This window comes from Lissotriton helveticus, chromosome 8 (assembly GCF_964261635.1).
Source record: "Lissotriton helveticus chromosome 8, aLisHel1.1, whole genome shotgun sequence".
NCBI lineage: Eukaryota > Metazoa > Chordata > Amphibia > Caudata > Salamandridae > Lissotriton > Lissotriton helveticus.
In genome coordinates this window covers 802404342-802417069 of record NC_136069.1, presented here as the reverse complement: position 1 = coordinate 802417069, position 12728 = coordinate 802404342, and the positions used below count along the sequence as shown (strand labels likewise).

The 12728-nt window shown below is 45.3% G+C and overlaps 1 protein-coding gene across 1 annotated transcript in view; it reads right to left on the bottom strand.

Annotated features, from left to right (window-relative positions):
* Window positions 1–12728, bottom strand: part of PCCA (propionyl-CoA carboxylase subunit alpha) — a 2354189-nt gene that overhangs the window by 2136739 nt on the left and 204722 nt on the right. Inside the window, exon 4 of the mRNA XM_078657621.1 lies at window positions 2717–2785. Coding sequence (XP_078513747.1) covers window positions 2717–2785 — 69 coding nt within the window. The remainder of the gene's footprint in view (window positions 1–2716; window positions 2786–12728) is intronic.

Below are 12728 nucleotides of genomic sequence, written 5' to 3'. Positions count from 1 at the left end.
TCCTTCCACATGCCTTCTGAAGGTTGTGTGCTGGTTTCTGTCCTAGAATTGCGTGCAGTCCTTCCACATGCCTTCTGAAGAATGTGTGTGCTGGTTTCAGCCCTAGAGTCGTGTGCAGTGCTTCCACGTGCCTTCTGAAGACTGTGTGTGCTGGTTTCTGTCCTGGTCGTGTGCAGTCCATCCACGTGCCATCTGAAGACAGTTTGCTGGTTTCTGTCCTGGTCGTGTGCAGTCCTTCCACGTGCCTTCTGAAGGCTGTGTGTGCTGGGTCTGTCCTAGAGTTGTGTGCAGTCCTTCCACACGCCTTCTGAAAGCTGTATGTGCTGGTTTCTGTCCTAGAGTCATGTGCAGTGCTTCCACACAACTTCTGAAGGCTAGGTGTGTTGGTTTCTGTCCTAGAGGTGTGTGCAGTCCTTTCACGTGCCTTCTGAAGGCTGTGTGTGCTGGTTTCTGTCCTAGAGTCGTCTGCAGTCCTTTCACACGCATTCTGATGGCTGTGTGTGCTGGTTTCTGTCCTAGAGTCGTGTGCAGTCCTTCCACACGCCTTCTGAAAGCTCTGTGTGTGCTGGTTTCTGTCCTAAAGGCGTGGGCAGTCCTTTAATGTGCCTTCTGAAACTTTGTGTGAGCTGGGTTCTGTCCTAGAGTCGCGTGCAGGAATTCCACGCTCCTTCTGAAGGCTGTGTGTGCTGGTTTCTATCCTAGAGTCGCGTGCAGTGCTTCCACATGCCTTCTGAAGGCTGTGCGTGCTGGTTTCTGTCCTAGAGTCGTGTGCAGTCATTCCACACACCTTCTGAAGACTGTGTGTGCTGGTTTCAGTCCTAGAGTCGTGTGCAGTGCTTCCACATGCCTTCTGAAGACTGTGTGTGCTGGTTTTTGTCCTGGTTGTGTGCAGTCCATCCACGTGCCATCTAAAGACTGTGTTTGCTGGTTTCTTTCCTGGTCGTGTGCAGTCCTTCCACGTGCCTTCTGAAGACTGTGTGTTCTGGTTTCTGTCCTAGAGTCGTCTGCAGTCCTTTCACACGCCTTCTGAAGGCTGGGTGTGCTGGGTCTGTCCTAGAGTCGTGTGCAGGCCTTTCACACGCCTTCTGAAGGCTGTGTGTGCTGGGTCTGTCCTAGAGTCGTGTGCAGTCCTTCCACACGCCTTCTGAAGGCTGCGTGTGCTGGTTTCTGTCCTAGACTCTTCGGCTCATTCAGACAGAACGCCTGATTTTGTGTGGACTTCATACATTCCAGTCCCATGTGTTCATTTATTGTGACTAACCACAATAAGTGTGCTTCTGTTGGAAAGCATCTGACATAACCTCCGGCGCACAATATATAATTACACTGTAAAGTGAGGTACAGTCTATAAAGTTGTAATTAGCAGTTAGAGGAAAAAAAGCTAACATTTGTGACTGACGCTAGTAATGAGAGTAAACATGTCCCTCACAAAAAAATATGTGCGGGTGCTACATTTGTGGCTATGCACAGAAGGCGCTGGAGAGAAAAACGTGTCGCACAGACAACTGACAGAATATTTTAACTTTTCCCACAGGCACCGACTGCTCTTAGCAAGCTGGTGGGAAGCAAGTGACTGCATTTGAGGGTTTTCGACTCGGCGTTCAGCTCAAGTGCGCTCAGTTACTTGTAACCAGCAAAGGAACCACTGAGCAAACGGGAAAACTCAAACATCAACATTGGACACACAAAGCTGGCAATCACTGCGGAGGCTTCCTAATGAAAATGTATTGTTTCAGGCCTACCCCATTCAAGCCTTTTGAAAAGAGCGCCCAGGGTGGACTGAAGGTGAGGGCTATAACTAATGCAAATTTTAAGTCCTACTCACAAATACTCTCTTCCCTCTGATCTCCCCAAAGGACTTCGGTAAAGCGCACCCAAAAGAAACCATTACAGGAGGACAAAAAAGCATTATGTTAAGAAGCAGGGCTATTTGTTTTGCATGTGCATCTGAAAGGGTATTCAAAAAATGCAAAATGGGACAACATAAAGAAGGACATTTATGATGTGCTAATTTAAAGGAGGGATAGCTTGGAAGAAAAAAATACCACCCCAGCCAGGTAGTCGATACACTATGCAAGCGTTTTGACCGTGTTCTAAAACTGCAAACAGAGGTCATTTATAAAGGACCACACAAAATGTTGAAGTTTATATCGGCGACAGGAATTCCACGACTTTAAGAACATGCGTTTGTCATGTTGTCAAGTTGGATGAAATCGAGAACTCCCATTAGAACTCGAACTATACAACAGAAAATAATCATTCGAGAAGCTGAAATTATCTTTTCATTAAGTCTACAAACCAGAAATGGGTAAACTAGAATGTTATGGTAAGTGGACGCCGCAATTACAACCCTTCGATTAAGGTCATAACAAACCACCCTTAAATCAAATATTTCATAATGTATGCACATTAAAAATAGAATTCGTACGAACTGGAAGACACAGGTCGAATAGTCTACTCAATGAAAAAGACTAATAATGTTTGTGTGTTTTTTTTTAAATCCATCGTCTCAATTTTCAAACAGATGTTCATTTATTCTTTTGAAGTAGCATTCAAATAGCTGTCCCTAAAAGATGCACAGGAAGGGTGTTGTAAAGTGCACAAACACCCTAAAATCCTGCAATATGTGGAAAGCTGCACTAACATTTCCTTTGACTCAGAAAAATATTTAAACATCCACCCAATAGCAGTACATGTAGTAAGTGGTCCTACTTACAGCAGCCGAATCAACGTCACTGTGCACGGCAACTGTCTTAATACCCATCTTCTTACAAGTTTTCATAACCTGTCCGAATCGAAAAGGAAAACATAATTAAATAGGATGCAGTTATGGACCATCACGGACTTAACAGAAATTGTTCCGCACAGGCAATCATTTGAAAGCAACATTAACAAGTGTTACACAAAAGAAAAGTGAGGACTTTGAGAAGAATACTGAATAAACGGACTGTTCCTTGCACATTAGCTTTTTCGAATGCAATAACACTTCTCGATGCAGGCACGGTGTTGAAAAGGTACCAAAGTAAGCAATATGTTACTTAGATATAACTGTGGATCTGAGTCTGTTCTACAATGACATCCATCTTACGAAAGACGGAGCAATGAAGTCCTACATCTGACATTTGCTTTATAGGAACAAATGAAGTATTCTCCAATAGGACAAGAGACCCGAAATAGATACGTAATATATTTGATTGCTTGCTCTCAGAATTGGTTGGTCACACACTTCGAAAAGGATGAATGTATAACCCTGTGAAGCGGTGGTAACAACATCACGGTAGTCAGAGGCTTATGTATTTCTGAAACAAAATCTTTCCGGCTGTTTCCGGGAAACCAGTGAGGGCTGAACGCAAGGAAAACAGAAAAGTTGGTGCAGGAACAAACATCGTCATTCTAAATCCCCGGGCACACAGAGTAGTTCTGACTGAACAATAGTAAAATAAATAACCTGGTGCTGATATTGAAAAATTAAATTACTAATTAGACCATACAATCTAGAATATTATACTGAATACAGCCAGCCACTGGTACCACAGAATGCAGTCACAATGGTGGAACGTGTACCCTTGTTAAGGCGGGGGGGGGGGGGGGGGGGGGATATGCTGAGATTCTATTGATGTTTCATGAAATGGTATTTTGAATATCCTAGTAAATATACACAGATTTTTGCTAACTAATGTGAAGCTAAAAGCAAGATTTGAGAAGGACGTAGAAGAGAGGATTATGCTTAGAACAAGTGTCCTTCAGCTACAGGTAACATCCATTTTAATAAGCTACATTTCCCAGAAACACTGAAAGAAATGCGCCAGATTTACAGCAACAAACCTTGTCACCAACGCCATCAGTTTTGGCCATTTAACTTCTACACACTTTGGCACCTTCCTAGTCCTTCTTCTTTATCTGTGATGGAGCTACACTTAAACCAGCACCTGCCTAAGGCATGGATACACTAAGATTTTTCTTTTTGCAACCATCACCAATTTGAATGAAAAAATGTGCAACTTCAGAAACTGGCGAAGTTTTACAGTTTCCCCAAATCTTTGCTGAAATTACAACTTGTGCGACAATTAATGTCGCAAAAGGTAAATTTGCAGAGAAAAGTCCAACTTTTTCCATTGGCTCCCCGTGGAGCTAATGGAGAAATCATTGGTTCTGGCCCAATCGTGCTCTCCATGGGTGCGGCCCTCGCTATCTGCAGAGACAGTATTCTTTTTATGTTCCTTCACGAGTCCTTCGATCCATGACCCTTCGCTTTGCCCAGGTCCCTCACTTCATGCATCAGAGGTTAGGGGCAGCTCCTTTGCTGTGAAGGCCATTGCGGCCTGAAATTCCCTTCCTCTTGCCTTGCGGTCTATTCAGGATCCAGCTGTTTTTAAAAGGAAATTGAAGACACACTTCTTTGCCTGATAGTCTCTCTCCATACCCCTTTAGGCTTCGCGCCGGGACACTCATGAGCTACAATTGGGAGCTAGTTGAGGGCTCAGAGTGATGGGGAAATGCGATCATAACGATGTGTGCCTGTTAAAAGTCTTGTGGCTGCATTTATTATCACTTTCATTGGGGCTAGGCTAGCTTTTGGTAGACCTATGAGTGTGGCATTCCCATTTGTAAGGCTTGAGAGCACTAGAGATTGATCCGCCATTTTGAGGTCACCTAGTGTTATGAAGGGTTTTAGTTTTCTTAGAAGGTGCAGATGTAGATTAGTGCTTCTGGTTGCCTCTCGTATGTCAGCTCGCATGTTTAGATTTGAGCCTAATGTGATGTATAGTGATTTTACGACGCCGCAGATTGTTGGGGAGCAGTTCAGTGATTTGAGGTTATGAGACCTTAGTTGAGGATGTTGGGATCTAAGGAGTGGGGAGAAGAGAATACATTTGGTTTTCAGCAGATTTAGTTTCAGATGTTTGTGTGCCAGCCAGTCATGTGTTTTCTTCAGGGTGCCATCCAGTCTCCGGATATCCTCTTGAGAGAAGAGCTTGATGTAGAGTGGAGTATCATCCTCATACATGTAAGTACACGATTTTTGATAGATTAAGCATTTTAGCGAGTGGTTGCACGTACAGATTGAAAAGTGTTGGCGGAATTGCAGCTCCTTGTGGAACGCCCCTATCAATATCTGCTACATCAGATAGGGTGTTGCCAATTTGGACTCTTTGTTGTCGGTTCTGCAAGAAGGAGGTGAACCAGTTAAGGATGGCTCCAGATAGGCCCAATCTGAATTAAAGAGTTTCCTAGAGGCGTTTTTTGCTGACCATGTCGAACGCCGCTGATAAATAAATAAGTATTTGGTCTACTGATGTTTGTATATCTAGGATGTTTAGAATGCTGACCTTAGTATTGTGTCGAGGCCTGAAACCAATTGGTGTTTGTCTAGTAGGTCAACATTTTTTGTGTGTTCACATAGCTACTCGTGGGCGCATTATTCTATCAATTTAGCCAGGAAAGTCAGAAGGAGTTAGTCTTTCTGGTCAGTGGGAGTTTTTTTTTTTTTGGGGGGGAGATACTTTGCCCATCTTCAGCTATTCCGGGAGAGATGAGTTCACATTTTTTGTCCATGGGGGACAGACAGATTAGTGGATCTCTGAGTGGGGGGAGAGGGAATGGGACAATTGCAGTATGTGGTAGGTTTCAGTAACTGAATGCAAAGTTTCCGCAAATCTTTAAAAACTCTGCTCTTTCAAGCTGTATTTGACTAAACTCCCCTTTCTAGGTCACCGTTTCTATGTCATTGAGCGCCAAGAAATCTATGGTGATAGTGCGCGTTACAAATAATTTTAATAGAATAGAATAGAATAGAATAGAATGAATGGTTTTCTGGATTCCCCCCTCAGATATCTGAAACTGTTCCAGAAGGTTCCGTTTTTCCTTGGGACAGTTGAAATGTGTTGGTCAGTATTTGCTGTGTGCTGTGCGAGTGGGATAGATGGATTCCCTAGGTCAGGCACTAGCTTGGCTGGAAATAGAGTTTCTTATAGTTAAAATGTTTTCTTTAAAGAAAGTTGAGAAGGCGTTGCAGTTGTCCGTCAAGCTGTTTGCAATTGTGGGTTCTGCAAGTTTTCCTGATTGTTGTTTTATTATGTCAAAGTGTTTGCTGGGCCTATTCTTCGCTCAATCTAGTTTTAATCCGATCACTGTTGTTTTGGCTTTCAAGATTGCCTTTTTGCAAGAGTTTTTGTGCATTCTCAACTGTTCCAGATGGGTACTGTTGGAGGTACTCCCTCTATAGTCGTTCCAGCCGTCTTAGTGGTTTTCTTTAATTGTTTATGTTTTGGTGTAACCAAGATGCTAAAGGTTTTTCTTTTGCCTTTTTAGATGCAATGGAGAAACCTTCTGAACTATGTTGGTCATTCTGTGGTTGCAGAGAGGTGTCAGTTCTTAAACCGATGTTTGGTTAATCCGAGGTGCCAAGGAGGTTTGGCACAGACCCACCAGTTCTGTTCTGTTTACGCAGCTGTAATACTTCACCCAAGTTTTTTCTCCCTTCTCATTTGACCCTTTATTTTAGTTTCTAGTGAGGATATTTGGAAAATAATTTGGTGGTGGTCTAACTAGTCTGTTGGGGTGATGGCAAGCATGTTCACTGATCCCAGTTTAACAAAGCTGACGTCAAGTGTAGCACCTTTGTTGTGAGTTGGTCCCTTGCATGCTTAAATCATGTTGAGGTCCCGAAGCAGGTTATTGAATCCAGCTACCGTGGGGTCTTTGTCATTGTTCCAATGCAGGATGAAACTCCTAATAATATTGTATTAGAGTGTGTAGTAGCACCGAATAAGATCGTTTCCATAAGTTGCTCCAGTAAGACCGTATTGTCACCAGGTGGATAGTATAACAAGTATTTTCGCTAGCACTTTCTTTTCAAGCTTGATTTTAGTTCCCATAAGCTCAAACGATGATTTATCTTCTAGTGAGAGTGAGTTTAAGTTTGGGGAGTTTCTGTAAATTATAGCGACACCTCCCACCAGCTTCAATGAGCAGTCTCGACGTAAAGTGGGAAAATTCCAACGTTAGAGGAATGAGAAGGTCTAGTTGTTAGACGTCAAGCCCCCTACATAGTCCCTTGGAGTCTTAGAGAGAACTCGAGTGTTTCTTTTGTAGGAAATAACACTTTTGAGCAGGTCCCTTGCCACGCTAATGGAGGTGGAGTTTGTTGACACTCCCTTCCTTTAAATGCTCTGACTCGTCGAAAGCAGTTGCTTGGCTTTTGGTTCCTGAACTTATCTCCACGCCCCTTCCTCTCTGACCCAACGTTTTGTTTCCACTCCTTACTGCTGCGTTTCTGTGCTCCCTCTATTCATTACTGTGATCCGTTTTAGGCTGTGCTTCTTTTTTGGGTGCACGCAAAAAAAAAAAAAACTTTCTCTCGCCACAACCGGCATTGTGCAATTCTTGGCGGTTGCGTCCTTCTACCCGAGGGTGATTTCCTTCACTGAGCTTGCGGCCGCCCTCTGTTCCTTGATTAATACGCGGCCGCGTTTTGTCTTTCATGTGTTTCCCATCATCGAATACATTGTATCCTTACGCGTGCAACGCGCACATTGACTATATTCTTTTTACACACACGCGGAGCGCGTTTAAATTTCTTTTTGGACTCGGCTAGATACGTTGTAATTTTTAAAAAAAAATCAGTTTTATTGATTTCAGTCATAACATCGGCATGAATCGCATAATACACATAACTATACGCCACGAGTTTGATACACTATGTTCGCAATAATTTCACAATAGAGCTTACATTGAATTGGATGACAGTACTTAAAACATTGAACAGTCTCTTCAGCTTTATTCCCTTACTCAACCCCGGGTTCGTCATCAGAACTGTCCTCATCAGGCTCCGGCACCGGCTCACAGATGTCTCCTCTATATGTGTTCCACGCCCCCATATCTTAGTCCATTTCTGGGGGCATTTCCGGGTGACATAAACTGTTCTCTCAGTCAACATAATGAGGTCCATGTCTCTGCACCAGGCCGTCAGTGACGGTGCATCTACAGCCCCCCACTTTTGCGCTATGTTCCATTTCGCTACCATGAGCCCCAGTGTGACCCATATTTGCCCATGTCTCGTAAGGTCATTGGGTTCCCATATGTTGAGGATGCACCTGCGCGGCTCAGGCGGAAGCGACACTCCCATTGCCTGCGATATCGTACGTAGTACCTTTCCCCAATAATCAGCTATCAGTGAGCAGTCCCATATCGTGTGGAAGAATGACCCCTCTTCCCCACACCCTCTAAGACAATAGGGGTGTTGCGCCCTGCCCATTTTGAATAGCGTGTTTCTAGTGTGATAAGTGCGATGAAATATCTTGAGTTGTATGAGTCTGAACCGTGAGGGTATGCCTATTTCCTTGGGTGAGGCCGAGGCCTCCTGCCACTCTGTGTCGTCCATGTCTCCCACATCAACAGCCCATTTCTCTCTCAATGCACCCGTTTGGTCTGGTAAATTATTGATCAATTTGCGATAGGTGAAGTATGTAGCGCGCTTCGGCATGTAATCTGTAAGCAATCGATCTTCCAGCGGGGAGGATTCAGGGACGTCAGAGTCCAGTGGCAGTTTCGCTAGTAGAGCGTGCCGTATTTGTGCATATCGAAAAGCCTCAGCTGGAGCCAGATCATATTGTTGCCTGAGTTGCTCAAACGGCAGTACAGTCCCCTTGTCCCACATATCTCCCACCGTGGAAATGCCAATATTATACCACTGGGTCGAAGCCCTTGCTCTTTCTCAAATGCCCTAATTGCTTTGTGTCCCAGAGAGGGGTAAGTCGTGTAATCACATCCTTCCATCCCAGCCGTGCCTGTGCTGTGTGCCATATAATTGCAGTGTGTTTTGTGGGGCCCTTCAGTTTCATGGCGTGCCCTCTATTGTACAAGGCCCCAAGCATGCTTCCCTCACCCAACTGTGCTCTATCCGCCCTGTATGCCGGGTCAGCTTGCGAAGCATGTATCCATTGGTTAATGACTTTGAAATGTGCGTCCCATTAGTACATTTGTATGTTGGGGAGCACTATGCCTCCGTCGTACAATCCGCGGTGCAGTTTCGCTTGGGCTATGCGAGCTGGCTTGCTACCCCATAACAGTGTAGATACCTGCGCAGCTAGTTGTTTAAAGTATTTTAATGGTACGGGGAATGGTGTGTTTTTAAGGGCGTATAGGAACCTAGGCAAGGCCATCATCTTGAATAAGGCTGCCTTCCCCAGTAGCGTCAGGGGAAGTGATTCCCAATGTGTCACGTCCCTCTTCAAGCGTTCTAAAGGGGGCACCAAGTTTTTGGAAAAAAATTCTGTTGGGTCAGCTGTAAAGTGGATACCCAAATACTTAAACGTATCCTGTGAAACTACCAGTGGGCAGGTCGCCGGGAGCCTTGGTGGAGGACCCCGCAGTACATACAGGACCGATTTAGCCCAATTGATTATGTACCCTGATATCTTCCCGAACCCATCACATATTTCAAGGAGCACAGGTATTGAGTTCTCGGGGTCTGTTAGATATACTAAGAGGTCATCTGCATAGAGGGAGAGACGGTCTTCCCATCCCTCCGTCCACTGGATACCTCTTAATAACGGATGCCCTCTAATCCAAGTCGCAAGAGGCTCCAACACCAACGCAAAAAGGAGTGGCGACAAGGGGCACCCCTGGCGTGTCCCTCTCGCTAGGGGTATAGTGTCTGATATGTGACCGTTAACCGTTACACACACCATTGGTTTGGCATACAGGAGGCGGACCCATGCACAAAACTTAGGGCCAAACCCCAGGTGGGTGAGTACTGCAAAGAGATTGCTCCATTCCACCATATCAAAAGCCATCCTCGCATCTAGGGAGATTACGATCGCCGGTTCAGACAGGGCTGGCACCTTTGCTAGTGCCCTATGCGGGCGTCTGAAATGGAGCGCAGTATTTCTGTTCGTCATAAAGCCGGATTGGTCTGGATGGATTAGATGCAGGAGGTGTGCCAACAGTCTGGTCGCCAGCGCTTTTGCCAGAATTTTTGCCTCTGCATTGAGCAGGGAAATCGGGCGATAGGAGGTACACTCGGACGGGGGTTTACCGGATTTCGGAATAGCCACTATTGTGGCCAGTCGTTGGTCCGGTGGCAACTCGCCTCGGTCCAGACTATCAGTATACATCTGCAGCAGGTATGGGCTGAGTGTGTCCGCCATCTGCTTATATAATTCTATCGGGATCCCGTTGGGTCCCAACGCCTTACCCGATCTTAGTGAGCCGATAGCGGCGTGTAGTTCGTCCTCTGTGAGGTCCGCCTCTAGTTCCAAGGATGCCTCCCGGGTGAGATTGGGCATCTCTATGTCTTTTATGGAGGCTGCAGCCTCAGCCTCTGATACGTCAGACGCCAATGTGTAAACATCCCGGAAATACCCTGCCAGTTCACGCACCATGGCCCGTGGGTCTGTCGTAAGCTGTCCCTCTGCCGTCCGTAGCTGCGCTATTACCCTCGTGCCCTGTTCTCGCCTATCCAGCCATGCTAGGAGTTTCCCTGCTTTGTCCCCTACATAATAGACCTTATGTTTAGTCGCTGGCATCAGGAGATGTCAAGCCGGTAAGGGACAGTGTGTTTTCTGTAAAGCAAGCACTAGACAATAATATATATATATATTTAGCGAGAGAGGAGGACGTTTTTCTCATAGTTATCTTTGTGTTTCCCTGTATGTTTCACCTCTCCTGTTCTCTGGTCACTCCGAGGGAATCGGCTTGGGGGTAAGAAGTATATTTTCCTGGCTTCTGATCCTCACATCTCCGAGAGTCGGTCTGGGGAGTGTGAGTGTACTGAATCCTCTTGTCCATAGACGGACCTTGGGAGTGTGGGGAAATTCTCGTCGCTCCTGTGGATTGAGCCTGAAGTCATACTGCAGGTTAGTGGTATCAGCAACAGAAAGCCAAGCCCACGCTTTAAGTCCATCCGAGCGACGATGAACACAGAAGGGGCTAGCTCCTTAATGGAGAACTCTCTCCAGAGTCCTACGGTAGAAGAATTGGCGGCAGCTTTAATAGATCTTCTAAGTGGGGTAAGGAGGCTCAGAGCAGAAAACCAGCGACTACATACGGATTGGCACGACACCAACACACAGCTAGTATCCCTGCAGGAGACACCACACAAGGGAACAAGCGTACTTATATACAGCCAGCCCGGTTTACAGTCCCTCCTTCCACCATAGAAAACGCCACCATGAGTTCTACAAATCCACAAGCTGTTCAAGTTTCAGTACATACACACAATCCAGTTCCTTTGGCAGTACCTGAAAGGTTTTATGGGGATAGTGCGAAGTTTAGTGTCTTTATTAATCAGTGCCAGTTACATTTTCTGTGTAAGGCTTCTGATTTTCCTGATGACGCAGCCAAGGTGGTTTTTGTAATTTCATATTTAGGGGGTAATGCGGCCAGTTGGGCTGTTCCTTTGATTGAAAAAGACCCCCTTTTATATAATTTCGTCCTGTTTAAAGACAAATTGAAAAGTCTATTTGCTCGGTATACATATGTACAGGCCAGTGATAGCGAACTGTTTAAAATAAGGGTCCAAGGATCTTCTTACTTACATTACGGAATTCAACGGAGTCAAAGTCGAGACACAATGGCCCGAGGAGAAAAGAACGTCCTCGTTCTAGCGAGGATTGAATGATGATCTAAATGATGTTCTTTCTCAAATTGTCGAGCCCCCTGAATATTGAATGCCTTTATCGACCTTGTGGTGAAACTAAATCATAGACTAACAGAGCGTAAAGGTGAAAAATCTCGAGGAAATCTAGCTCGTTTTTTAATAGTACGAGGGGATAAGAAAGAGAGTAGAGAAACTAAATACATTAGTGAACCTATGCAAATAGGGGGTATGAGATCCCCTTTGACTCCAGAAGAAAAAGAACAAGCATTTACAATGCAATAGGTCTCGCAGCATTAAAGTTTGAGCTATTGGCATTGTATATTACAATGTGTTGCATTAATTTGTTATCAAACTCTGAATTGTTTTATAAAGATTGATTGCAAACTGTCAAATGTTGCTGAATAGTAAGCAACGTTGTGAATAATACTGTTTGCTAGTCATCCTTGGGTACCAGAGTACTTCACTTGAGGCAGAGGTATTATCTTTAGACTACAGGTGCCGGTGCCGCTTGAGCTAGAAACAGGGCCAGCCACTCACTACTCTGCACTCACTACTCACTACTCTGCACTCACTACTCACTACTCTGCACTCACTACTCACTACTCTGCACTCACTACTCTGCACTCACTACTCTGCACTCACTACTCTGCACTCACTACTCTGCACACTCACTCTGCACTCACTACTCTGCACTCACTACTCTGCACACTCACTCTGCACTCACTACTCACTACTCTGCACACTCTCTCTGCACACTCTCTCTGCACTCACTACTCTGCACACTCACTCTGCACTCACTACTCTGCACACTCACTCTGCACTCACTACTCTGCACACTCACTCTGCACTCACTACTCTGCACTCACTACTCTGCACTCACTACTCTGCACTCACTACTCTGCACTCACTACTCTGCACTCACTACTCTGCACTCACTACTCTGCACTCACTACTCTGCACTCACTACTCTGCACTCACTACTCTGCACTCACTACTCTGCACACTCACTACTCTGCACACTCACTCTGCACTCACTACTCTGCACACTCACTCTACGCTCACTACTCTGCACACTCACTCTACGCTCACTACTCTGCACAATCACTCTACGCTCACTACTCTGCAC